The sequence below is a fragment of the Xenopus tropicalis genome, chromosome 2 (genome assembly GCF_000004195.4).
Source record: "Xenopus tropicalis strain Nigerian chromosome 2, UCB_Xtro_10.0, whole genome shotgun sequence".
Taxonomy (NCBI): Eukaryota; Metazoa; Chordata; class Amphibia; order Anura; family Pipidae; genus Xenopus; species Xenopus tropicalis.
In genome coordinates, this window is record NC_030678.2 from 108460051 (window position 1) to 108487363 (window position 27313).

General features: G+C 37.5%; 1 protein-coding gene across 3 annotated transcripts; it reads left to right on the forward strand.

Annotated features, from left to right (window-relative positions):
- Positions 1 to 762: 762 nt before the first annotated feature.
- Positions 763 to 25329, forward strand: tab3 (TGF-beta activated kinase 1 (MAP3K7) binding protein 3). 3 transcript variants are annotated; one of them, XM_004911753.4, is made up of 8 exons: positions 763 to 845; positions 11005 to 11205; positions 12770 to 14165; positions 17050 to 17210; positions 18170 to 18263; positions 19968 to 20057; positions 21474 to 21581; positions 22962 to 25329. In XM_004911753.4, the coding sequence occupies exons 2-8, from the start codon at positions 11053 to 11055 to the stop codon at positions 23099 to 23101; spliced, it is 2142 nt and encodes a 713-aa protein (XP_004911810.1). In that variant the 5' UTR covers positions 763 to 845; positions 11005 to 11052; the 3' UTR covers positions 23102 to 25329. The 3 variants fall into 3 exon arrangements, with proteins under 3 accessions (XP_004911810.1, XP_017947114.1, XP_002933854.1); XM_018091625.2 differs by lacking the exon at positions 22962 to 25329 and adding an exon at positions 22771 to 22938 and having other exon boundaries at positions 784 to 956; XM_002933808.5 differs by having other exon boundaries at positions 785 to 956.
- The last annotated feature ends 1984 nt before the right edge of the window (positions 25330 to 27313 follow it).

Consider the following 27313-nt stretch of genomic DNA (forward strand, 5'->3'; position numbering starts at 1 on the left):
ATGGAGTCTCTGGGGGCAGAGGGCATTGTTGGCAACCGCAAGAAAAAATGATCTTTGCTCCCTGGCAGATGTAAGTGTGAAAGCAGAGGGGAAAAATAAAGTTAAATATAATGAAAGTAATTTTACACTCAGTAAATATTATGGGCAGCGTCACTGGTGGTGATGGGTTTTGTTAACAACAAGAAAAAATGTCTCTTTTTTTATCTCTGACAGAAGTTTGAGCTCTGATTTCTGATGCAGAAATAATATGTACTTTTGGTTACATATTCTGAGCAGAAGCTCAAGTGGCAGAGGGTATTGTATTGTTGCCAACCAGACAAAAAGTATCTTTCATGTGTTCCTTGGCTCATGCAAAAGCTCTGAGAAGATACAATAAAAGTCTTCGTCTTGCCCCCTGGAACAACTAGGAACAGCAACAGCTTTACAGAGATATTTTACATTTGTTTAATATCGGGAGCAGTGCCACTGTTAGACAGCAAGTATTACTGGAACCTACCAATAAGAATTATTTGCTCCCTGGCACAATCAAGAGTTCCTGGTGGCAGAGAAAAACTAGTTTACTTTCGATTAATTTTGGAAACAAACACATTGGCAGCGGCTTATATTGCTTGCATCCATCACGGATTAAAAAAAATCCAACTCGCTGTTTAAAATCCTCCTACAGTACGACCTGTAAGACAAACGAACAACTACCGCCAGTAATAAGCGGCTTGTTCCAGTCAGCCTATTATACGCTCGCTTTCTGCTTACCCCTCCCCCTGCGAGTGCGTGCTGCGTCACCGCGCTAATAGGCTCTGAAGCCCTGACGTTGAATCTCATCTCGCGAGATTGTGACGAAACGCTGGGTGAGCTGGCCTGAAGGGGTCTAGAAGCTGGACATTTAAACGACGTTGCGGGACTTTTAAACAGCGACCCGGGACTGCGGGCTGTGTTATGAACAGCGGGACTGTTGGGCGGTATGATGTGATAAGGGCCATTGTTATTTGCTGTTCTTTCATGGTGTATTCTAGGCATTTAAAGGGAAACCATACCTTCAGAATGACCACTTAACCAGCGGATAATTGATATTATTATAGGGGCCCTATTAAAGAATCTTACTTATCTGTTATATCCATAGCTATAAATACTGCTCTTTTACATTGTTCCCATAAGCCACCATTTTGAGATGTTCTGTGTTCTTCCTTTAAAGATCACCTGACAGGAAATAATGCAACTGTAACAGAAAGAAGTGTGTGTGTGTAGAAGACACAACTCTGCCCATTCATTGGTTGGTTTAACCTAACTGTATAAGTGCCCTTGTTTATGCGTGAGCACAGTGCCTGGAATGAGCCAGAGGGTGGATCTTAGTGCTTAAAATGACAGTTTTTCCATATGGCATCATTACATTGCACATACAACTAAATGAGTATATTTTTCATATAAAAAGTGTTTTACATATGGAAGTGTTATTTTATAGAGCGTTGCAATGTTTAGAGGTATAGTTTCCCTTTAAATGCAAGGGTCGGTTTCAGCCAACTGTGCAAAAGTAGATTTATTAGGCTGACTCAGTTCTAATTATATTTCTTCTCTACAGTCTTAGACAGAGAGACTCGCAAATAGTTATAGCTCACTTTGTGATAATGGATATGCAAAGAGCTGGTGGAATGTTGTGCATGCTTGTTGTCCAGCAAAACATATGATACTGGAGCTTGGCTTATGGCAATGCTGGGCAGCTATCATTGTTTTCTAAGAACATATTTTTTGTGAACTATGTGGATTCATAAACAAAAAAAAAATGCTAAAGCATTTGTGTTTTCTTAAGACTTTGTGTATTCTGTTTTTATGAAAGCCAAAAAAACAATCTTTTCGTGAACATTTACTTTTTTATTTGAAAAAAAGCCAGGGGTGTGAACAAAACTAGGCCTTAAAAGAAAAAGTGTGCTGTCTAATTTCAGTTTTCTGTTATGTGTAGTTGATGCTTTCAATTGTGCTGTTCTGTTCCCTCCAAGATTTGTTTGGCCAAGCGGTCCAAAATCCACTTTGTTTGGAAAACCATCAGGCTGATTTCCACCTGCCAGTATGTATCCATACATGGGGAACCGCTGCTAATATGCAAAAGTTGTGGTATTGGAATACTAGTTCTTCTACGTATGTTTTTTAGTGCACAAACTCTGCATGTGAGGGCTGGTAGTATATATATTTCTCAAATAATTATGAGGATCATTAGGTAGCAAAAGGAAAAGGGTCACAGTTTAACATTTTGCTTTACAGAAGCAATGCAACCATATATATAATATGAGTGACCTTTTTGTGTGTCTGCCGAGGGGGTGGAGGCAGAAAGATTTTGTTTTACCAGGCGAGACTGGTAAATTTGACCATGATTTGGCCAAAAATGTAGTCTACACTAGTGGCTTAGATTAATGCTGTTCAACTTCTGTGGTACTGACGGGTTGAAATTTTCTCTGGCCTACATGGTGGAGGGCCAATAATGGAAGCCAATTTTGACCACTCCCTTTTTTTAAAAAAAAAACATACCTGCTTCAAGCCACACCCATGTTACCAAAAGAGCTAATGGTGGTAGCACACAAAAAAATTATAATAATTGGTGTTACTAAAGGGGTATCACCCATAACTCACATGTAAAAAAAAATAATTATGTATTATTAAGACATACTCTTAAATACATATGGCTCCTCCTCCCCTGTGGATAGTGCAGCAACCCCCAGCACATAAACACCTTGGGGTTGTTTTCTCTGGGAAAAAAGGTGCTTGCGAGGGGACATGATTACTCTGTACATATACATTTGAGGGGATTATAGGCAGATAGGGGATGTTCTTTTTTTCCCATAAAAACAATCAACGCACCAGAGGTCACCCCTTTAGATTAGAGGAAAGGAGCTTCCATTTGAAGCAGCGTAGGCGGTTTTTCACGGTGAGGGCAGTGAGGTTTTGGAATGCCCTTCCTAGTGATGTTGTTATGGCAGATTCTGTTAAAGCCTTTAAGAGGGGCCTGGATGAGTTCTTGAACAAGCATAATATCTAAGGCTATTGTGATACTTATATCTACAGTTAGTATTGATGTTGGTATATATGGTTTATGAATGTGAGTGTATAGATAGGTCAGGTCAGTATAGATTTGTGTGTGCTGGGTTTTCTTGGAAGGGTTGAACTCGATGGACCGTGGTCTGTTTTCAACCCTATGTAACTATGTGACCTTATCTGAACCTGAAAGTTACAAATTATATCCCAGATGGCTTGAATTGTGAGGTTGACTCCCCTAGGGGGCCTCATGTAAGGTTGCCTGGCTGATATTTACTGGCCTGGCCAATGATGATTAAAGGAGAAGGAAAACCTAAGTCACAACCAAAATGTTAGGCACCCCCAAGTGACTAAAATCACTTGCCTTGTACCCCGGGCTGGTGCCCCTGTTAAGAGAGAACAGCACCAGCCCGGGTAGATGCAAGCGCTTCCTTCTTCCGCATTGGCGTCCTGCGCATTAGAGTGAAAAGCCGAACACTCTAATGCGCATGCGCTGGCTCAGGGAATTCACCGCAGAAGAAACGCAGAAGAAGGAATCGCTCGCTACAGGTACCCCGGGCTGGTGCAGTTTTCTCCTAACAGGGTCACCAGCCTGGGGTACAGAGTAAGTGATTTAAGCCACTTGGGGGTGCCTAACATTTTGGCACCCCCAAGTGACTTAGCCTTTCCTTCTTCTTTAATGCCAATGTTAGTAACAGGTCAGGAAGATAAATAGAAAGGCTGTCATTCTTAGTTTAGTGGGTTGACAATAGTGGCCTGAGCTAAAGGATAGTTTGGGGGTGATTTGGGGAGTGCCCTAATTTGCCATCTCAGGAGGTGATCTTAAGGTTCTTGGGTTTTATTAGCAGACATTGATTTATTCAGGGAAATATCACACTGGAAAAATGCCTTGTGCAATTTGCATAAATCATAAAGAATATACTATAACTTCACAGAGAGCTTTGGGTTCCCTCTTGGAATTTGAATATTTGAATAATTGAAAGAAACTAATTTGTTCAGGAGAATAGCACTCTGAGAATTCAAGTTTAGTGCCAGTAATCATGTCCATGTGCATTAATCACTGCCTTTTGCAATGGCTGTACTTGTTTTCCTAACTTTTTTCCCCTGGGGAAAATAGATTCAATAAAACATTTGGTATTGCTATTACTCCCTGTTTTATTCAAATTAAATCTATTGCCCTTACAATCACAGGAGATGCTAATTTGTACCGACCCACATAGTTTCAGTTTTAAGTCAGTGAACCAGTAGTACGTTATATCCATTACCCTGCTTGTCCCAAACCCAAAATTAAGAGTGTTAATAAAGAGTCATTCCTTGTTGTTCTAAAATCCTCTGCTCTTGGTCAGAGGTAGTCCTGGAAAGGAAACCCAGGTTTTGCTCCTAGAATTTTTGTGGAACACCCCATAGGCTAGTGCTTATGCACTGTGTTTTAAAGCCAGGGATGTTGCAGATCAGATTCCAACTACAGACCAGTTTCTCCCTGATTGTGGCTCATTAATGTAGTGCAAAAATGTGTAATCCACATATGTAGAGCCAAGGAAGTGGATCCACATGAAAAGCATTCGAATAAGGAGACCCTCTCCACATTCTTTAGCAAAGCAGAAGGGATCACAGTTGCTTTACCAGTCATTCTGTATGTGTTAAGGATAGATTTCTATATAGGCCAGTAAGGTTCTTCCACTCCCATCTTAGCAAACCAATTTAATACATGGAGTCTTTATTACTAATCTGATTTTTGTATCTTTTATCTTTAGATTAAAAAAATTGAATGACTGGGTAGAGATAATTGGTAGGTCAAAGGTTAAAATCTTGATTAGATAGAATAGTTATGTGTCGGTGTCATTCACAATTTCCAGTGTTTGTTTTTTGCTTTTATTCACTTTAGACATGTTGTAGACATAGCTCTATTTATAGAGGCATATGTGGACCCTTTACTGTTATGTCAGCTTTAGAGGGATAGTGCTCAAGTGCCTTAAATATGGTGGGGGTACCCCTCTGTTTTGCGAGCAGCAAATGCACAGTTCTGTCTAAAGGAATCGCATTGTGAGTTGAAATAAACATGGCTTTATGAAGGATAGGTCATGTCAGACTAATGTTATTGCTTTATATGATGACATAAGTACAAACTTAAACAGAGGTGTTGCGGTAGATGTGGACTATTTGGATTTCTGCATAATTGGCATTATTTAATTTGGAGAATTAAACAGAAAATGGACCCCCTTTTGGACATAAGCCCAAATGTATGAGCACATGTATAGAAGGTGCATAAACCCTTTATGAACTGCCAGAAATATTTTTCTTCTACACAAATATACCTGATTTACCAGCTGAATGGGCTGGGCTATATTTTCCCTTTAAAGATGCTAAAAGCATTTAAACATACAGTAAGCATTATGGAGGTTTTACATCCATTGTATTCTTTTAATGAACAGTAACGATAGTTACTGCTTGTACAAAAAGAATGATAAGGCTGGGTTAATTCTTTTTGGGATGCAATTTCACAATCAAAATGATCAAACAATTAAAATAAATAAAGTTGCCTGTTGATGTTAATTGCATTAAAATTAGTGCATTGCTTCTTCAGAGGTTTTAAACATCAGGTGTAATAATTAAGCTCTCTTTTGTCAACCCTTTTTATAAAAGGGCCATTGGTAAACCGAGACAATTGTTATTTTGGACACAGTGCTCACTGTATTCTGCATCGGTAGCATATTTGACCTAAGCAATTTAAAGGGAACTGTCACAGAAAAGAATTCACCCCACGTCATGAGGTTCTAATTCCAGATTTTGGAGATTTTTAAATGTTTGATTAGTGTCCTGTATCAACCTGTCATTCAACATGAGAAATTCCAAAGTGCTCACTAAGGTTGGAATCCATTGTTAGGCCATGATACTATTAGTATTGTATTATTTCATGCTTCTCAAATAAATTGAATGCTATAACCAGTTGCTTTAGCTATCAGTGTCTGTGTCTCTAAAAGCATGTAGGAGGTGTGTGCGACAGGACAAAAACGTTAGGTTGAGAGAGCAAAGCAATAAAACTAGCTCAAAAACCTTTAATAAAATAATTTTTGGAAATCTACAGTAGGCCACCATTATGCTCTAACTTAATAAAATCTATTATGATTGCAGGAGAAACATCTGGGAAAGCTGCTTTATAAGACAAAGGGTGGAAGGGTGTGTTGCTGCATTAACTATGTTCTCTTCCTAATATACGAATCTGTTCCATTCGTTTATGATTTGTAAATTCTCTCCAGTGCTATCAGTTTAACAGTGAGGAGCTAACATACAGCCTTATAAATTATTGAAAGTGCTTCCGAGACATTAATATTTAATGGTTTTCCATTTGCAAAAATGCTAATTAGATGTAGCATATTTGCAAATGACAAAACTTCTTGCATCTCGTTGATCCCTAATGCTAGACAACTAACAAATTAATTCCTGTATAGGAACTTGGTAATTGCATACTGATTTTACCAACGGTAATGTCAGCACAATGCTTATTGTGCATTACAAGATTATAGAACTGCAGATGCTTTTATCACACTTTTAATGTAAGAATTACCTGACACTAGAATGGTAAATGTTGGCTTTCTGAAAACAATTGTTACTGATTGATTTCAAAGTGAGCTCGAAATGGCTTGGGTCCTGGATCACAGGTTGCAGTTGAGGGTGAGGTGAGGCAGAAAATCTTTTGCAGGATGGCCTGGGGAGTTCCTATCACATGCCTGTTTTGAATTTCATACTCACCTTATTTCATAGGATGTTGCTATGTCTCATTTTTACCAGAGGCAAGAAATTAGCTAGGGGCGGCATTTTTCGTTTTTGTCATATGCCCCACAATTAATTTGTAACTCTCATAACAGACAATTTCCTTTATATATGTTTATATTAAATTGTCACATAATTAAAATCACATTCTGCTTTTGGAGCTCATGAATGAATTTTATAGTACTGTATCCTGAGCAAATTGATATTAACTAAGTAAAAACTCCTACAGTTGAACAACTTTGTCCTGTGGGCCTTTTGAGCAAACTTAGAAAAAATAATGAGAGAATACAATGTTTTTGCTGCTTAAGGGCCATGGCCCACAGGGAGATTAGTCGCCTGAGGTTTATCTCTGTTACCGCGGGCGACCTGCAGGAGGAAACTTCAGGTGACTTTGGAAAATGAAGCAACGCATAAGCCTTCCCACCACCCATTCACCTTATGCTGGTGGGAAGCCATTTCACTGGCGGTTGCCGTCATTTAATCATGTTGACTTATTTCACAATGGCCATGGCCCTAAAGTGATACTGACACATTATTGCTATTTACAGGAATGTCATTATCCGTGAGAGACAATAACTGAAAATATGGGTCCAAAGAAAAGGAGAAATGATCCACCTGTTCGGTAGAAAATCACCATATTTTCTTACCATCTCTGTCTGTGTGTGTGTGTCCAACTTAAATGGAAAATATACCTCACTTTTTTAGCATGAGCTGATTCAGTTGTGCTGATGTAGGTGCATAAATACTATCTGAATGTCTTAAAATAAATATCATCTAGATTGTAAGCTCTATGGGGCAGGGACCTCCATCCTCTTGTGTCTTTGACTCTTAACTTATTGCAACTGTATCTTGTATTTATTTGTATTTATTGTTATACTGTGTATTTATCTATTATTATCGTAATAACCCCGTTAGTATTAATGTATTCTACTGTACAGCTCTGTGTACATAAGTACAGCTTTATAAATAAAGATATACATACATACATATACATTATTTTTTCAGACATACATGTTACCACAAATTAAAAGGAAACCATGATATATCTCTGCTTGCAGGGACCATTTCGCAACTTCCTAAAGCTCACCGTATCATGGAACTCTCCATTGTGAAATTCCCCTTTCCATAGTGGTTGGTGCACAAATTTTCTGGAAAGAAGAGGGACTTAGGGGTACATTTATTAACGCACAAACGGTCCAAGCGTATTTTGTGCGACAATTTCGTACCTTGCGACAAAATTTGTGCAACACAATCGGATTGGCGAGTACGAAAGTTTCGCATTCATTCAAGCTTCGTTATCGTGACCTTCCTTGGGCCAGGTTGGAGCTGCAGAGTGCCATTGATTCCTATGAGAGGCTTCCAAAATCATGCACAGAAGGATCAAAGTTTACAATTGTTCGGTACGGATCGCCAATACAATATTATCGTGATTAATACGATTTTTTCTAAGCATTTTTGTGATATTTGCAATCTTCAGAAATTATGGTATCCAATCCAAATTTTTCCCATTCGGGATTCGAACTTGTGATTTCATGAATGTAGCCCTTAATGTTCCACAATCCATTACTTCACAATGGAACAATGCAAGGGAGGGTTGCAAGGCACCGTGAGCTTAAGGAGGCTAGTCTTAACTTGTAGTGACCATCATGGACTATCGTGTGTGAAAAAAAAAAAATCATTTATTTATGGAAGTTCAGAGTTTATGAACTGATTAAGTTCATACCAAAAAGTGAGGTAAATTTTCCCTTCAAGTTTGACATTCATACAGTAAGAGAATATGGTAATTTTTAACCAAACTAGAATTCATCACTTTTCAGTGGGACAAGGTGAAGAAGAGGCCCTTAGGTGGGGTTAGGGAATGTTTCATACAAAGAATGTATTTTTTTTTTCAGTCTGTGTAATTGTCTGTGTCTAGAAAAATTAATATTTAATAATATATAAATTAATTTCTTGGAAGTCCAGATACTGTTTATGCACCTTTTCTACTTAAGGCCAATTTAATGAGCTCATGTCAAAAAGGTACGTATATTTTCCCCTCAATGCTAGTGCTAGTAAAAATCACTATTTGGTATCTCAGGTTGCATTTTTTGCCTGAAGATGCAGATAGCACATTTCCAGGCGATAACTGGGCCATTGTCGTGTACACAGATGACCCATTGACTAGAGCAGTTACCAGCATGTTGGTGTTGATTTCATTTACTAAGGGCAAGGGCCCACAAATACAGTATCTGCCTCAGTGCAGGAACACCCAGTGGAGTGGAGCTTAGGTCCACCCAGGCCCGGATTTGTGGAGAGTGGGGGACCGGGGGCGGCCAGTTTGGAAATCTGGCCCTGGGTCCACCTCAAAAATGCAAAAGCAGGCGTTTTTCGGGTGGACCTACACACTGCATGTGCCTACACTGAGGCGGATACTGTTGTTTTCAGTGCAGGTACACAGAGCAGCATAGGGGAGCGGATCCATTTCTCTCAGCCTGACAATAAAATTCTACCTTCCTTGTGATCTTGCCCCATACAGCTGCTCATCATTTTGGGATTTGGTCCACCAAATAAGTGTTTTCCACAAACAAACCAACCAGTATATTGTGTGTAGTAGTTTGAGCATTTGCTAGAAATCTGTGATCTTGATTTTCTTTTTTTTTTTTTTTTTGGGGGGGGTTGGCCACAGATATAAATCAGGCTGTTTGTGTACTTATTGGCTGACTGCTCTTCACATACTGCTTGTGCTCAGATTTGACCTTTAGATCTAAATATCTTTAAGTGCGCATAGTCTTACGTGACTAGTAAAAAAAAAAAAAAGGCATTGCATTGGTTCAAACGCTATCTTGGATAGTTTTTATATGTTTATTAAATTTCAACATATAAAGTTTTGATTGTTCCTTGTGGCTTTTTTATATATAACAATCCAAAAAATGAGAACAAAAAATCAAATTCTTATTTACGTTAGAAAGGAATTCCTGCAAAGCATTGAGATGTAATAGCTCAATCGTATGTTTTTCTTTGTGGCAGCTCAATTAAATAGCCAAAAAACTTTCCCAGTCATGCATAAAATCAGGTCTGTTGTCTTACTGCAATTTTAAATCATCTTTTTATGTGCAATTATTTTCTGTTGTATTTTATGACAGACGTATTACCATTTCATGATTCATTTTCTACTTCCCATTTATTCTAGTGTTTTGTCATATCAAGAATGTCTCCTTATCACTGATTACAAACTTTAAAAAGTATAATGGTGTGTATGGCATAAATGGAATTTAGTAATATGAATTCTTGAGTTTGTTTAAAGTGCAACCATGGTTGCTCATCTAGAAAGAATATGTGCCTTTTTCTGTTCTTTTCCTTTTACAGATTTTTCTTAATGTATTTTTGTTTATATAGATTTATATTATTAACACAACTGATAACCAAATGGAAGTCCACTGGCCAGATATGGCACCCAAAAGGATTATTATGTTTGCCAGCATCAGTAATGCCTATTATAGTAATAATATGTTAGATCTGCCCACTTTATGGAAGGGTTGGATAGCATTTTATTAATTGCTTCTAAATTCTGCCAGAAGCTGGAGCTTGTAGTTAGAATCTAACAGAAGCAAAAAAGCTGATTTAGTTACTACTTATTGCACTTTAACTTGTCTAGTTAAGTTGGAGCAACCATTAGAAAATGCTCTCTTAAAGGAAAAGGAAAGGTAAAAACTAAGTAAGCTTTATCAGAAAGGTCTATGTAAATACAGCCATAAGCACTCACAGAAACGGTGCACTTGTCTCCTTTTTTGTAAACATGATGTTAGGGTATCTGACTCCCTCTCTCAGAAACATATATATTGCTGATGGCAGTCTTGAATTATTTATGGATCTGGAGGTGGTCTCCACATGGTGATCTTGTTTAGTTAGGGGATCTGTAAATAATATTTGCAGGACAGTGATTACTAATAGGGCACACAGTGGAAAACTTACTTTAAAAACAGGGATGCAACAAATCCACAGTTTTAGAATCCAGCCAAACCCCGAATTCTTTGTAAAAGATTTGGCCGAATACTGAACCCGAATCAAAATTCTAATTTGCATATGCAAATTAGGATAGGAAAGGGTTACAGAGAACCGGATGTGAAGAGTGTGGTGAAAAAATTTCATTTAGAGTGCGTTATGGAAAAACATAATTTTTCTGTAATGAATAGAATTTCTGTTTTGACCCATTCTAAAGGATACCATTTCTTTCAGATACAAGATGCAGGAAGGGTCAGAAGATCATAACCACCGGAGGACTTTATGAGCCCTGTCCTGTCCTTTCTGAGTATTAGTCTACCATCAGGCCCTGTAATGGCGCAGAGCAGTCAGCAGCTCGACATGCAGGTATTAAGTGATCTTCAGCAGCGCTTCCCTGAGATTCCGCGGGATGTGGTTTCTCAGTGCATGCTACAGGTATGTTCAAGTGGTCCACAAATGATCAGCCTATTTATAGAAGTCTGTGTTCTTTTAAATTACTATTGGCATATACTTTAAGCATTGATGCCTAGCAAAATAGAAATACAGTAGAGCCCTAATTCTACATTTCACAGAGGCTGGCATCCAAAGTGATGTAAAATCCAGGGGGAAAAATGCTAATTGCCAGTATGGCTTTCAACAAAACAGCATAAATTCCAGGAAAACATTATATCCAGGTATGTAAAATTGGGGTTCTACTGTAAATAATCTAAGTAATATTTATCTGTAGCATTTTTTGCCATACTCCAACTCAACTGGTCAAACTGTAAACTGTGTTCTGTTTTTCTAGATATGCTGCTTTACTTAAATTTTTCCTAGAATTAAGTTCATGTGTACATAAAGAGAATTTGCTGTTTGCCTAAATGAGTACTTTATGTCAAATACACAAGAGAAAAACAATAAGTTACCCTTGTAAACTATTCTATTTTTGTTCCTATTATATGTAAAATTGGTTTGTTTACTTCACCACAAGGTTGGTTCCAGTTTTGTTTGTAATGATTCATTCAAAAATGATTCTGTGTCAGTCACCACTTGTGTTCCATTAAACAGTCACAAAAGAGTAAATACAAATACTGTAATTTGAAGTTTTTCGTTCTATCTAGCTTTTGGATAAGAGATCTCATACCCGTACAATAAGAAACAGAACTTATGCACAGATTAAAATGAAATAATAGGCCAAGTCAAATTAATAATTAAGTCAAAGAAGATTGAGCATTTTTTTTCTTTAAATCTAAATTACTTAAGGCAATATTACACATATATATATTATTTCTGTGATAACCTATGGCCTAGTGACATTTCCATCATGTTGGTAATAGCAGCAGGTGGATAACTAATGTTACTTGTACATGTCAGGGATACCCAACAAATGCCTGTCTACCAATGTATTTTAGGCTTTGATTCTTCTTTGTATAGTACATACAATATTAAATAGCACGGTTTAATTTTTTGTTTAAGTGAAAATATCTGGACTGTATTTGAAAATATGAACTTTTCTCCCCTAAAAGTGCTTACTGATAACATCAGTAAATAGTTTAGTGATGTCACTTTTGCGATTTTCTTATTAAAACATACAACATGTTGTGTAAGAAAAAATGTACTTTATGGAGATAATTCAAAGTTTTGAGACCTTTGCCAACATTAAGCCTTGGGCCATGTGCCATTTATATGATCGTGGAACTCTTCAAAATATTTTATGTTTTACATTATCCTTTATTTCGCCCCATAACAAATTCAAAAATCATAAGACTTTAAGACTGTACTACCCGGTTCATTACTGTTTGAGAAAGCGCATAAAATGGCCATAATCAGTTAAATGACGTTCACTGCTAAAATAAAATTCAAGTCAGACATGTTTATTTAACTGTATAGAATTATATTTGCAGTGCATGTGTTCTGGGATTGTTTGGTTGTGACAGCTGTAGTAAATGAAGTTATAACACTTCATAATAGGTGTTTCATTAAGCTGAAAGTTGAGACTATTTTTCTTTTTTTTTTGAAGAACAACAGCAATCTTGATGCTTGTTATAGAGCTCTTACACAAGAGAGTTGCAAGTACCTGTATATGGAATATCACAATTTGGATGAGGCACGAAGGAACAGTAATCTTTTGCACATCAACCTTGGTATACATCCAAGTAGCTCATATCATACGGGAGATGGAGCACAGGTTAATGGACGTCCACTGGTTCACAGCTCAAGTGATGGACACATTGATCCACAGCACTCTTCAGGCAAGCTTTTGTGTCTTGTTCAAGAGCCCCAGTCTGCTCCAGCTGTTGTGGCACAAAATTACAATCCATTCTTCTTGAATGACCAGAATCGAAATTCACCAACACCCCCTCCGCAGCCCATTCAGCAGCCAGGTGTCGGCACATCTGCTATGCAAGCTTCTCTGCCTACTTATATGCATGTACCTCGTTATAATGCAAATCCTATAACTGTAACAGTATCACCGTCGGGCCACAATGTTCCCAGAGCTTTACAGATCGTTCCTCAAGTTCAGAGCAATCCTTATGGAACACCTAGTTCTATTTACGTAAGACAGCCATCACAGAATTCTCCAGGCAGGCAAACGCAACAGAACAATCCCTGGCCGCCTTCACCGCAAGCTGTTCTTCCCCATTACAATCCATGTCCTCCTTATCCTCACAGTTTTCAACCTACACAGTATTCTCCAAAACAGCCTCAGATTCCACAGTCTGCTTTTAGATCTCCACCAACTTCACAGTGCACTTCTCCCTATAGTTCTCCACAACATCAAGTGCAGACCAACCAGCTGAGCCACCAGACATCACATGTGTTTCTGCCACCCAGCCCATCAACAGTGTCACCTCACCTATACCAGCAGGCACCTCCAGCCTATCCTAAGCAAAGTAGCCATTCTCTTGGGTATCTTCCCTATGGACCTGGTATGAACAAGGGATCTATGAACAAGATAGAAATCACAGTTGAATCACAACAAAGACCTGGACCTGCCTTGAATAGAAGTCCGTCCCCAATAAATAACCAGTCTTCTCAAAGGAGCCAACAGCATCCTGTTTATGCATCAAATGCACGGTCAGGGTCACCTTCAAGGGGAATATCTAGCCAGCCAAAGGCTTCATATAGTGGCAGCCCATTATTTATTACATATTCACAACCTCCTACAACAACTGGGACTCCAACACCTTCTTCACGTGTTTTAATGTCTCCGTCAAATCCAACTGTGTTTAAAATCACTGTTGGACGTGCTCCAACTGAAAATCTATTAAATATAGTGGACCAAGAACAGCATCCCAGCACACCAGAGCCTATACAGCCAATTTCCTTGTTGCCAGTTTCAGGTGGAGACAAAGGAATCCATAAATATCACAAAAGTTCCAGCTCTGGGTCGGATGATTATGCATATACCCAAGGTACTAAAATCTGTCCATGAAATTGACTGTAGTAATATAATGTTTCTCAAATTAAGCTAATATAATTTAGGCATTTGGTGGTAATGGTGTATTCATTAAAGAAACAGTAATATCAACAAAGAAAGTGTTTTAAAGTAATTAAAATATAATATATATTTTATAAAAAAAAAAAAAAATATATATATATATATATATATATATATATATATATATATATATATATATATATGTATATATGTATATATATAAGTAAGCTGCTGTGTAGCCATGGGGTCAGCCATTCATGGTGGGGAAAAAAGGAGAAAAGACACAGGTTACATAGCAGATAACAGATTAGCTCTGTAGAATTCATTGTTGTTTTACAGAGCTTATCTGCTATAAATCCTGATCCTTTATCAGACTGAATGGCAGCTATTTGGTCTGAAAAAGGATCAAGTAAAATAGCAGTTAAGTGCTGTAAAATATAACAATGTTCTACAGAGCTTATGTTATCTGCTATGTAACCTGTTTTATTTAGCCCTGTGTACATAGCAGCTTTGTTTATATAAACTATAGTAGTGTTTCTGAAGCTTATAGCAGCTTTTACAAGTGCAGGGCAAAAGTACTTCTTATCTTAATTAACTACTGATCATTTTTGGTCTTACCGTTCCTTTAAAAAAATTTTAGTACAGTGTTTTTTTTCTGCAGTTTCTCTGTAGTTTTGGAGATCTCGGAATTCAATTGAATATCAATGGAATTGTCTTTCGCCATAGTAGAGAGGTGTCAATTTAAAAGTGAGAAGATAAAAGATTAAGTCAGAAGATAAAAAGCAGTTCTGGCTGATTGAAAAGTAGGGTCAGCTTCCCCCCCACAATTTATTCTAGCTGCTTTCTTTTTTTTCTCCCCTCTAAGCGTAATCCACCCATATTGTTTTGGTGTCCCAGGCATCCCCTGCATCTATTTACGTTAAACACCAACACATTCCAACTTTGTCAATGTAAAAATGTATTCATTCTCCCAGAAGTCCCAGATTTTAGCATGGTTTGGTATCAGCCGAGCTGTGTTCATTCATTGTGCTCATTAGCTAATACGTACTCATGACTTTCCACAAAAGGCCTGTAGGACAGAGATGGATTGAAAAAATGATGCAGAATTTTTAAAAGTGCAGAGTTGGTGAACATTATCAGAAAAATAAACATTTTGGTCATTATGCTTTTAAACTTTTATTAATCTAATTGTATTAATGCCTGTTAAAGGGGAACTCCGGCTCTAAACCAAACCTCCAAACCCACACATCACAGAAACCCCTAATATACCTATCACTGTAATCTTTTTCTTTAAGAACATGCAGAAATAATTTTTTTCTATGATGAAATGGAGTTGTAAAACGGTTATTCTCTTTTCTGCATCATTTGAAATCCTGGCAGGGGAGGAAGGACTAAAACATTGACGTTACTAATTGTTACAACTTCTCCACAGCTTACAGACACATGCAGGAACTACATAACCCACAATGCATTGCACCATGATGTTACTTTCCTTATTGACATCATGTGTGCAGGGAATTATGGGATTTAAAGGATGCAGGCTGAGGACAGTCATCTACTGTTATTTCAAAGTAGATAGCCAGATCAGTGTGTGATAGGCTTAAGTAACTGTTGCAAACCTTATTGCAATAGAAATCATCGAAAGGCTGCATATTTTTTAACTGATGTATATTGTAAAGTTGCTTGAAATGATTATGTTTTCTTTAAAAACAAAAAAAAGCTTCAGTTGTTTTAGGGTGGAGTTCCCCTTTATAGAGAGAGGTTGCTTCTTGATACATATTCAGCTGATATTTGTTATTTAAGCACTGCAAGGCATTGTGTTTGCTCCAGCTGAGAAACTGCCAACCTGCTGCCAGAAAACACGCAATTGCATTTTAATGCCAAGATCTGTCCAGTGTGCACATTGACAGGCAAATGTCAGGGCAGTGGATGGCAGCGGATTGGTGTTTTTGCCCACAAGCAGAGAAAACACAACATGTGACAATAGCCTTAGGGCACCTACACCTTGCAGATTATGCCAGGCTAGTCCAACTGGTTAAACCCCTTCATGTTCACATTATTGAAGCAAAAAGAATTGCAAAATACCATAGCTCTTTATAGCCATCCTGTTTAGATGACACCAGTGTAAGTAAATCTGAGGGATTCTGAGAGCAAAATATGGGAATGAGTGTTGCCTCACTGCCCCACTTTATTAAAATGATTATTAATCATAACATTTTAAAAATATAGGAGGGTTAAATTAGCAGTTCAGTTAAGAACAGGAAAAAGCCAAGTGTTAAAAACTGCAGTTATTTATACAAATCAGACCTACCTTGTTATTACTTCTGTTTTCCCTTTAACTAGTGAGCTCAAAACAGTGTTTTAATATGCTGTGAAGTGCTCATACAGTTTAATCTATAATCCAAATGGGATTACTCTTCTAGTCGAAATAGGAATGGATCTTGTTTTAAAAGGTATGTGTTCCAGATAAGTCAAATCTATTGCTGAAATAATTTTATTGGCAGAACAGTCATTATGGTGTTAGAAATGTATCGTGGTTTGTATTAACATATATCTTACATTTGGTAAATGATCATTTAAGGTTTCTGTTATATAGTTAAACATAGAGAGAGAGATAAGCAGCTTGTGTGAGAGTGGCAGACTGGGCAAATCTACATGCAGTGAAATACTATAGTACTGCCTTTTTCAGTTACAGAAAACACTGTTTTTCTGTGTGTGTGTGGGGGGGGGGGGGGGTTGAGGTCATTTAAAAATCTACAATAAATTTTAGAATTTGAGGAATGTTCCCATGGTTTTGAGGGCTAAGAACTGATAAAGTGAGCCTTAATTTTTGTTTCTCACTACTTTACCTTTCAAAGCCTTATTACTGCATCAGAGGGCAAGAATGGAGCGGTTGGCTAAAGAGCTGAAACATAAAAAAGAGGAGCTGGAAAAGCTGAAAACAGAAGTTAATGGCATGGAGCATGATCTAATGCAGCGCCGCCTCCGGCGAGTGAGCTGTACAACAGCAATTCCAACTGTAAGCTCTAGGCAACATTTAAATATAGCTGCAAAGTGAAAAGCCCTACACGTAAAAGGCCAGTATACCCCCTTTTTCAACATTAGTTTAATAAATAGGGCTTGTGCTGAACATACTTTTTTGGGTTTTTTTTATTATGAAATATGTATGAATCTTGTCATCTTGCATTTATTCAGGCAAAATCTGAAACTGAAAGCATAGTCATACAAACAAAACAAATCACCAAGGCACTGAGAAGCTTCCCTGTATAATGCACTGTTCCTCATCTAAAAGCCTAAGAGCCTACAGCTGCGGTATGAGATGGGGTTTGTTTATACAGAGAGCTTCTCCATTCTCGTATGTATGTGACTGTACTTCCAGTTTCAGAATTTGTCTAAAAAAATTGGGACTATAATCTAAAAATATATTTAGCCCAGGCCTATTCATTGAGACAATGTTAAAAAGGGGGCTATATTGCTCCTTTAAAATGTGCCATCCTACAAGGGCTCATTCATACTAAACTGGCTGTTTTGTCACCTGCGTGCAATCGCCTAAGGATATGCCAGTAAAAAAACATTATTACTTGCAAAGCAATGGCAGCCATTTTCACACAATTATGCATTTCCCTTAACTTAAGGACTTTTTGTGGCGACTTGTTACGCCATGCTTTATTGCACTTATACATAGTCTGTTTTGAAAAGTTTTTGACGAACTGACATATAAAAGCCAATCTTATTGGCTGAAGGGACGGATATTTGGTCATGTGTCTACACACAATGGTGGCTATTTAATATTGTTCCATTTGTTTGCTGGCATCTATTTACCACTAAAGCTTTCTGATGTTCCTTTAATTTGCTGCTTATTTTTAAAAAAGCCAAAGATTAGTGCAAGAGAGTTTAGCCTAAAGCATGTAGTAGAACCATTGCTTAATGTTAGAGGCTAGTTGCTAAGCTAATTTTCTCTTGTGTTGCTTTTGCCAGCCAGAAGAAATGACCAGATTGAGAGGCCTGAACAGGCAACTCCAAATAAATGTTGACTGTACACAGAAAGAAATTGATCTGCTTCAGTCACGAGGTAAGGATTTATAGATTTTTTTATTTGTTAATGAGTATACTTAGTATTTTTAAATCATTAAAGAAGAAGTAAACCTTTTATTTTAAAATCCCTAAAACAACTCTAAATATCCCTCAGAATGACATACCTTTTTATACACACGTTGAGTCTGATGTCTTTCCTAGGATAGAAGCTTAAACATGCTGCAAAATCAGTAACTTTCTTATCTAGTGTTAAACTCCACCCCCTTTAGTATACTGAGCCTTCCTTTTCATTTGAATAGAAAGGCGGTCAATGAACTGTTGTGCATGCTTGCTGCCTCCTACTCTAATACCACTTGTCGACCAGCTTTCTATTCAAACGAAAGGGACGGCTTTGTATACTAAAGGGGCAGGGCTTCATGCTAAATAAGAAAGTGACTAGTTGCTGCAGCGTGGTTTCAGCTTCTGTCACAGAAAGGACATCAGACTCATTGTAGGGAGGGAGGTATGTCATTTTGGGGACGTAAAAAAAAAAACCAGGCTTAATTATTCGTTAACTAATTCATGATATAATTAAAGTAAAAGAACTTTACTAACACAAATAAAGCTTCCAGTATTGCGCAACACTGTATTAGGTTTTTTTTCAGCAGTTTGCTTTTCTAGACTCTTACAATACAAAGCTGTGACTTCAAGGCCATTTTATTGTGGCTTGCAGGTTCATGCCGCTTTTTAAAAAATTTCCGCATGTGACCCTAGCCTTAAGAAAGTTATATTCAATGTAAGTATTTGCTTCCTGGTCAGAAGGCTGTAATTTGTTGAAAAAATACATGACAAGTCATGGAGGGAGAGACTCAGAGCCCTTTTTAGTGCAGGTAATAAAATTAACACTTAATACATTTAGTAGAAGAAGAAATTCACGAAAGTCCCAGATAACCCAAGGTGTTTCGACAGCAGCTGGTGTATGGCAGAAAACTGCAGCAGTCAAAACCCCCGTTAGAGTGGAGGTCTGCATTTCACTACTGTGTGCTTTGGACAAGACAGTCAGTAACATTAGAGCCAGAAAATTGGTGTGTTGTCTACAACTGTTCTCTTGCAGTGGGTACCAGTGGTCAAAATTCCAATGTGCCATATGCTCCTAATGCTTTATCTTTCAATATTAAAGTGTTAAGAGGGACAAGGAGACATCTGTGTCCTATATCATGATATAAGCAAAACAGGCTGATTTAATCAAAGGGCTTCTATACTCTAAAATGCCTATGCAGAATTGTACTTTGTACAGGCAGACACCTGTTTGCATAGTTCTATTATAGCTTTCTATGGAAGCTATGAGAATAATTTAAGGCGTTGTCCCCATTATAGAGAGTGGAATAAGTACAGTCACCCTCTTTGACCATTCTTCCAGTGACAACAAACCAGTCCTGTTGCACAATCTCCTTATGTTATGCATGAAGGGGGAGGACTAAGGATGGTGATAAAGAAGGCTGCATGCAACTGTTCTGAGAAACAGTAGAAGCTTATGCAATGCTAAAGCCTTAATTGTATTGAGATAAGTTTGTCTACTATAGTTATAACTGCAACTGCTGCAAGTAATCTCTTCCAACTTGAATTCTGCTGTGATGTCTTTAAACCATTGCACTGTTAGTGATGATTTGTTGAAACTTGGAATGTTTAGATCATATCATAATAACTTAACTTGCTATTTCCTGCAGTGTACCTTGATGAAATAATACTTTTGTCTTATTAGGAATGGGAAAGCTTGATGTCAAAGCAATGAGTAATTTTTATGACAACCTGTCACCTGGTCCTGCTGTTCCACCTAATACTTGTAAAAAGGGTAAGTTGTGAATCAGGTGGTTATTGGGGATGCATTTCTATACCAAATGAATCGGCTACATTGGACAATAGCAGCAGGTTTTTTTTGTGTACCTGTGCAGTACATAAAGTAACAGATCAGGCCTCAGCCTCTGCCTCAGTCAAAAAAAGTTAAGGTGGCCACACACGTTAAGATCTACTCGCTTGGCAGGCGGTTGTTAAACAGGCGGCTAGCTTTCCCAATATGCTCACCTAAAGTGGCCAGTATTGGGCTAATTCGATCATTTGGTCAAATGACTGAATTACAATGGCAGGTTGTGAGCTGATTTAGTTCCCGATCCAACAGGAAAATCAAACCTACCCGATCAACATCTGGATAATTCTCGGACAGATATCGGATGGGGAGGCCCATTGGAGGTCTGAAGGGCTCAAATTGGAACCTTAAATTTGTCCGTGAATGGCCACCTTAAGAATGTTAAAAGTAAACATGTTAAGCATACTGGGGGTGTCAGTTAATTGTGTTGTATTTGTACTCGGCACATAGCCTTCCCTCGACTTTATGCATCAACCCCTGTGTAATGGATCCACAATCCACGAACCGCAAACACACAGAAGTAAGGGGTGCACTTGGCAACAAAGATACTTACAAAATAGCTTTAAATGTAATGTTCCTATCCCCTCTAGTACTGTTTAGAACTTCATAAAAGCTATTATGCGAGTATCTAGCTAGTTCGGTGTTCTCCCTACTTATATTGAAGAGGTGGCAGTTTATCAGGCAAACTCACTAACCTTTTTCTCTGAGCTGGTGCACCTAGTTTTTGTTTTTTTTTTAAAAAGAACTTATAGATGTTAATATGTATGTTCTGATGCAGATGTTAAAGATAATGTTGCACAGCAAATAGCTATTGATTTTGTGTATAGTTAGTGCAAGTTGATACTTGACCTACTTCTTAAAATGACACTCAATATGTGTGTTGCATGACACTAGTAGAACAAGAGAATAATATTCAGCACACAGTATTCCTAAGGGAAAATAGTTAAAGAATCAGTAACACCAAAAAAGAAGTTTTTTTTTAAGTAATTAAAATATAATGTACTGGTAAGACTGGTGTATTTGCTTCAGAAACCATACTAAAGTTTATATTAAAAAGCTGCTGTGTAGCCATGGGGGCGGCCATTCCTCTTGCTTGTTGTGTGACACACAAAAGTTTAGATCATAAAATACAAATTAGATTTGCTCCAAATTTGCCCTTTAAAATTGTACATTAGTATTTGATGTATACTAAACTTTCACAAAGCTGCCAAACACACTCGTATAGTGATATTTGAATGCTGAAACTATTTGCATATTAAGACTAGGAAACCAAGATAGGGCTTCCTGCCTGTTTCTGCTGTAAAGCAAATGTTGAGAGCAGTGGTTTTGTATTGTTTTTATCAGAGTCATCAGAAACCACTTCAGGAGAAAGAAAAGCCAGAAGAATAAGTGTAACCTCCAAAATTAAATCTGACCCTCCTGATTTACAGACTTCTAGTGGTTTGGATATTGGTATGTATGTTATTATTTACTGATGATATAGTGGCTGAGTAGGGAAGAAGACTGTGTGCACTCTGCCAGTGCTCAGTCTGTTGTGACACTATGCACTTTCTCTGCTTGTGGAGAAAAGGCAGGTACAGCCTAATGTTGCCCCATGTGTATTGTATTTGACAAAAATTGCAACTGCCTTTTCTGCCAGCGACAGGTGAAACCCTTCATGCCACTTACTATACACACAATGGTAGGACATCAGACTGTTTTTTCACCCAGCTGCCTTTAACATTACAATAGCCTTAAAGCTTATTCATAGAAAATATTTATTATCCCTGTCATCTAGTATGTTAAATGAGAATGCATGAATAATCTCTAAATGACTGCAAATCATCAATCATTCAGATTGTTTTTGTCAGTGCTATAAATGTCATCTTAACAAATATGGTATTTGTGCAGTTTCCTCAAGCTCTCTGTTCATCTGAAATGTGTATCTTTCAGACTGTAAAGTCATGTAAGTAAATCCGAGTGATGAGAATTGCTCTGTATTCAGTACATGACAACTTAACGACCTGGTTAGGAAGGAAGATGAAGTCTTAACAAAGCCTAGTTTCACTTTACCAATAAAGAGCTATGCCTCTGAAGAAGCCCATCTTTTCTGCAGCAAATGCTTTGGGCATATGTCATATCAGTCCTTGGAGTGTCTGCACTGTAATGCAAAGAATACGTATATAGCGGGGTGCACAGCCAAATTTATTAAGGACCGTTAAGAAGGTGTTTATAAGCTCAAAAGCTGAATAGTTTCTTTGTAAGAGGCCATGCCAAATAAGAGAAAAGCAGTTATGGTCTTTTTCCCCCCCAAAAATACTTTTTCACTAGATTAGGACACTTTCTAGGGTAATATATATATATATATATATATATATATATATATATATATTGTATATATATTGTGTATGTATATATATATATATATATATATATATATATTGTATATATATTGTATATATGTATAATATGTGGCTGCTCAGAGGCCAGTGCTAAAGCTATAATATGTTTTTTTCGAGACTAAATTACATTCTGCCTATTCTGCCCTAATACATTAATCTGCAAATCAAGTTAATGTTTACATATTTACTATTTTGGAAAAACCTGTAGAATTTAGGTGTGATTCCTAATTCCTGTTGTCTCCTTATCATCCTCTCTGCAGCATATCAGTCACAATAATTAGAAGAAAAGTACTCAAGTGCTGGGAGCACCTGTTTTTCTATAGATCCTGTTATCCCTATTTAAATGAAAAGGTTGTGTTTTTTAATTGTATTTGGTTCTGTTCTAGAAGAGCCTTATTAGGGTTTTGAGCATTTTATTCCTGAAGATACACATGCTTTTCATTTTTTTTAGTTCACTGGCAGAGGTCCAGCCCAAGACCAGCAAGGGATGAAGATTTTGAAGGGTCTCCCTGGAATTGTAATAGCTGTACTTTCCTCAATCACCCAGCACTAAACCGCTGTGAACAGTGTGAGATGCCACGATTCACCTGACTTCACTGTAAAAGCCTTCATTTTGCTTGAAGTTTTTATATTGATACTATCTAGCATGCAAGTAAGGAACCTTACTTAAGTCAGATGGATCAACAAGCTGAGGCCAGCTCCAGAGCAGGACTTGGGATTATTGGTTACAAAACCAATAATGGGAGAACCGTGGTAATGATATGCCAGAATGCTCTCTACAATCTTGACCATGAATGATGGAGGTCTCAAGATGCTGGTCATTTGGTTGCCATCATTTGTTTCCCCAGAAGACAGAATATAAGCCAAGATTGTATAGAGGCGAATGAAGTGTTTCAGGTTCGCTGACCAATTATCTGGACGTATTAGAGAAACACAGGAGAAATGGACTAAAATGTTATATTCTGCTTCTTGTAAGCATCCTACTGAATGAAGACTTTAGTTGTGGAGCAGGTGTTGTAGTATAACTTGATTTTATGAAGCCTACTCAGAAAAAAGGAATTGCTGCTTTATTCAGGGTAATTGTGTCCATATGAAATAAGAAATGCTGTTATAAAAAAAAATTGCGGGTGTGAAATCAAGGTTTTAGCCATACCTTTCTAGAACATATTATACAAGTGATATTGCTGTCCCTTTGGTTAATGCTGCGTCCAGCAAGCTGTGTCATGAAACTACTGGTTATGTTAACAATCTTACTATAAAAAGCTGAAGATGGAGATATTGCTGCATGTACTTAGTCTTTCTTCCCACCCTATTCAAGTTATACCCAAAAGCTTTGTAGGCACATTAAACACAACCTTTATGTATGATTGCTCAGGAGGATCTTAGGGCAAAGATGCCAAAACACTGATGTACTGGTATTTGGAATATACACACTAATGACATGTTATTCATACATACATACATAGATAGATAGGTATATATATATATATTCACCATACATGCATAGATACACATTCTGCGTGTGAGCTTACCATTCTGTGAATCATGCTTGATGTTTACAGCACAGAAGGTACTTTGTGCCCCTATCAACCCACTTGACATAATTTTCTATAAGAGCTGAAGATCCTTTTAAGATTCAGTAGAGCTGTGTTATTTGCACATTGTTAAAATGCCTGCTTATACAAATGAAGGCAAACAAAAAAAAAAAAATAAGAATATAATGCACTGCATTTTTTTAAAAAAAAAATGTGTTTTTTCTTTTTGTTCGCAAAAAAACACCAAATTGAAACTCATATATGGTTTTAAAATCATGTTGGTACTTCTAATGCATCTAAATTCCTGTATTGTGAAGGTGATTGGTTTGCATCCTGCAAGTTGCTGAAGTAATAAAGCATCCAATTGTTTTGTGAAACAGAGAACTCAATCTTTCTGTAGCTGAAATCTGTAGAAAACAATGGGAGAGGGATGTTATATTGGATCATGGTTGCCCCAGAGCAAATAAGATCACTGATTTTATTCTATTACCTATGCTGGACCTCCAGAAGCTTACTATTTAATGATATGGGTTACAGGACCAGGGGAAAAACATTTGCCTCTATTACAGGTATGGGATTGGTTATCCAGAATGCTCCGAATTATGGTCCATTTTAGTCAAATCCATTTTTTAAAAAAAATGATTTTCTTTTTCTCTGTAATAATAAAACAGTACCTTGTACGTGATCCCAACTAAGATATAATTAATCCTTATTGAATACAAAGCAATCTTATTAGGTTTAATTAATGTTTACATTTAGTATGCAAATTACGTTATCCAGAAAGCCCTAGGCCCAGAGCATTCTGGATAATAGGTTCCACACTTCTCTGTGCATAAGGCAAAACATAGGGGGCAAATAAAGGGCAAGCCATGTGTGTAGTGTGCATTTGTGCTTTTCCCATTGTATTATGTGGATAATGAACTGAAAGAAAATCACTTCGGCAAAATCCTCTTTGGACACTCCAGGATACATAAATTGGTCAATACAGTAGAATGAGAGTACCGTTTGGTAAAAACAAATGTTTCCCAGTTAAGTTTGGCTCTTGCTGTGAATACATTTTTCTTCTGTTTTTGCTTCTTTTCTCTTTGTATGCACTGAATCAATCTCTGCTCTTGTCGGCATTTCCATATATGCTGTTTCAGATTAAAAAGGTAAAATGAAGGTAACACTTTTTAGTGTAGCATTGTTGTGTAGTCTTTCTCCAAATTACACACATGAAGTACTAGTGCTATTTAAATCATGAAAGTGCAATATCATACCATTAAACAGCATTAATGAAAGTGGGTTTTTTTTGCCGTCTGTGTTTTTGTTGTGAATTATTGTGCAGCATTGTTGTGTAAACTACTATTTCTTTTTAATATACCCTTCATTGGGGCTTTTATCTTACTTTATATTTGACAGTTGTTTGTTGTTCTTTCACTGTGCGCTTGCCCTGTACTGAGAAAAATGGTGATGGAGGGGGGGGGGGGGGGGGAGTCTGTTATAATACTGTGCCTCCATCCTCTACCTGGCATTTAAAATTCAGAGTAGTGCAGTAAGGCTGACATATGCCATCTTGCACCACTTCAGGTTCTCCTCTTGGTGATTTTAGATTTGTCAGGACACCTACTCAGAGCAGCACCATACAAAGGTGCATGCTGCTGAAGTCAAAGGTAAAGCCAGCTTGTCCGTCATGGAACACAGGATGGGAACATTTGAAGAGAGCAAATGTTTTAGTTATTTCACTAGAACTACCCACAAGCTGCCAGTTTCTCTATCACTAGTAACCAAGGCGTTTGCCTTGAACAGTCGCTGAACCTCTTGAACATTGTCAAAAATTAAGAAGGTTGGACCCCTGGTACTTGTGTTGTTCCTATTCTGTATAAATTCCATATTTATAGCAGCTAATTTCATTCTTGCCAAAACCCACTTAGACTTGGATATTATGGTATACCATTCAATCCATTCTAAAGAATTGAAATAGAGTTTCAAAGTTTATCTAGACCTTTTGCTCACGTCACGCCATTTCCCACTTTGTAACTGAATTTAAATGGATAACCTTCAAACATTTTTTAAATTTAAATGGAAATTGAATGGACTATATTTTAGTAGAAATCTAATATATATATACACACACACAAGAACCCTGACTGGGGGGTTCCCCTATCATAGCAAGTAACTTTACATCTTATTATAATGATATATATAGGTGCCAGCAAGTTATGCAGCACTTTACATTAATTTACAACAAACTGGTCAATAATTTAACAAGGGCTACTTCAAGGTAATTAATAAACAAGATAAGAACCAAAGGGCCAAGACAGACCCATTACTCTGCTAACAATTCTGATCCATACTCACTCAATGAATTTCCATACTCACCAATATACTTAATAATGGTGTGTGTTTTACCTTTTGGTTTCTGATTCACAATAAATGATGTAGGTAGATGTCTGCTTTTGTGGACTATACTGGGCATGGGGCAGCTGGGGATTGAGGAGCTATGGTGCCTACAAGTAAGTGGTGAGCAGAAGTCTGATGTGTTAAACATTTGATGTACCTAGCACTCACAAACGCTGCACTGAGTTCTCTGTCAAAAGAAACAGGATTTGTTGTCTGTTTGTTTTCCTGTGCTTGAGATACACAGCTCTCTCCCCTCTCCTGCTCCCCCCTCCCTCAAGAATGCTTAGAACTCCCTTCCCCCTTTAGGAATGTGGATCTGAGCCAATCAGCAGGAAGCTTCCTCATAGTCTTACAAACTGAGCATGTACATCGATCTTTGTCTTGGTGCAGGAGCGTGGCATTATGGGAACTTTCTTTACAGCTCAGAGTTTTTTTTTTTCCTATGAGGCTTCTGATAATCTGAACGGGAGAAATATTGGAAGACTTAAGGGCACTATTGAGAGAACTGAAGGTATGCCTGCAGCTTGAGATTAACTCTTTATTAGGCATTAAAGCATTCACTCTGATCCTGGAAAACTGCAAGTGTTATTGATGACCTTCTAGTGAAATTATGTGATTTCAAAATTTTGACTTGAAGGGGTTTTTCACCTTTGTACAACATTCACAAATCTAATAGTTCACATTAAAGGAGAAGAAAAGTAATTTTGGCATTTTGCTGCCAATTCGCCACATTAGTCCCACCTAGAATGCTATATTTATTCAGCAGAAAGCTTTACTATACCTGAGTAAAGAGTCCTTGAAGCGTCCTCTGTTTATGATTGCAGCTGCCATTTTAGCTTGGTCTTCATAGCTTCCTGCTTGCAGTTTTAGCCATTATACCTCAGAT

Bases quoted from the DNA above. Each gene is read 5' to 3' on its own strand.
- tab3 (XM_004911753.4), top strand. From the start codon at position 11,053: ATGAGCCCTGTCCTGTCCTTTCTGAGTATTAGTCTACCATCAGGCCCT. The intron at 18,264-19,967 runs GTAAGGATTTAT...TTGTCTTATTAG, and splicing joins TGATCTGCTTCAGTCACGAG to GAATGGGAAAGCTTGATGTC. The intron at 20,058-21,473 runs GTAAGTTGTGAA...TGTTTTTATCAG, and splicing joins ACCTAATACTTGTAAAAAGG to AGTCATCAGAAACCACTTCA.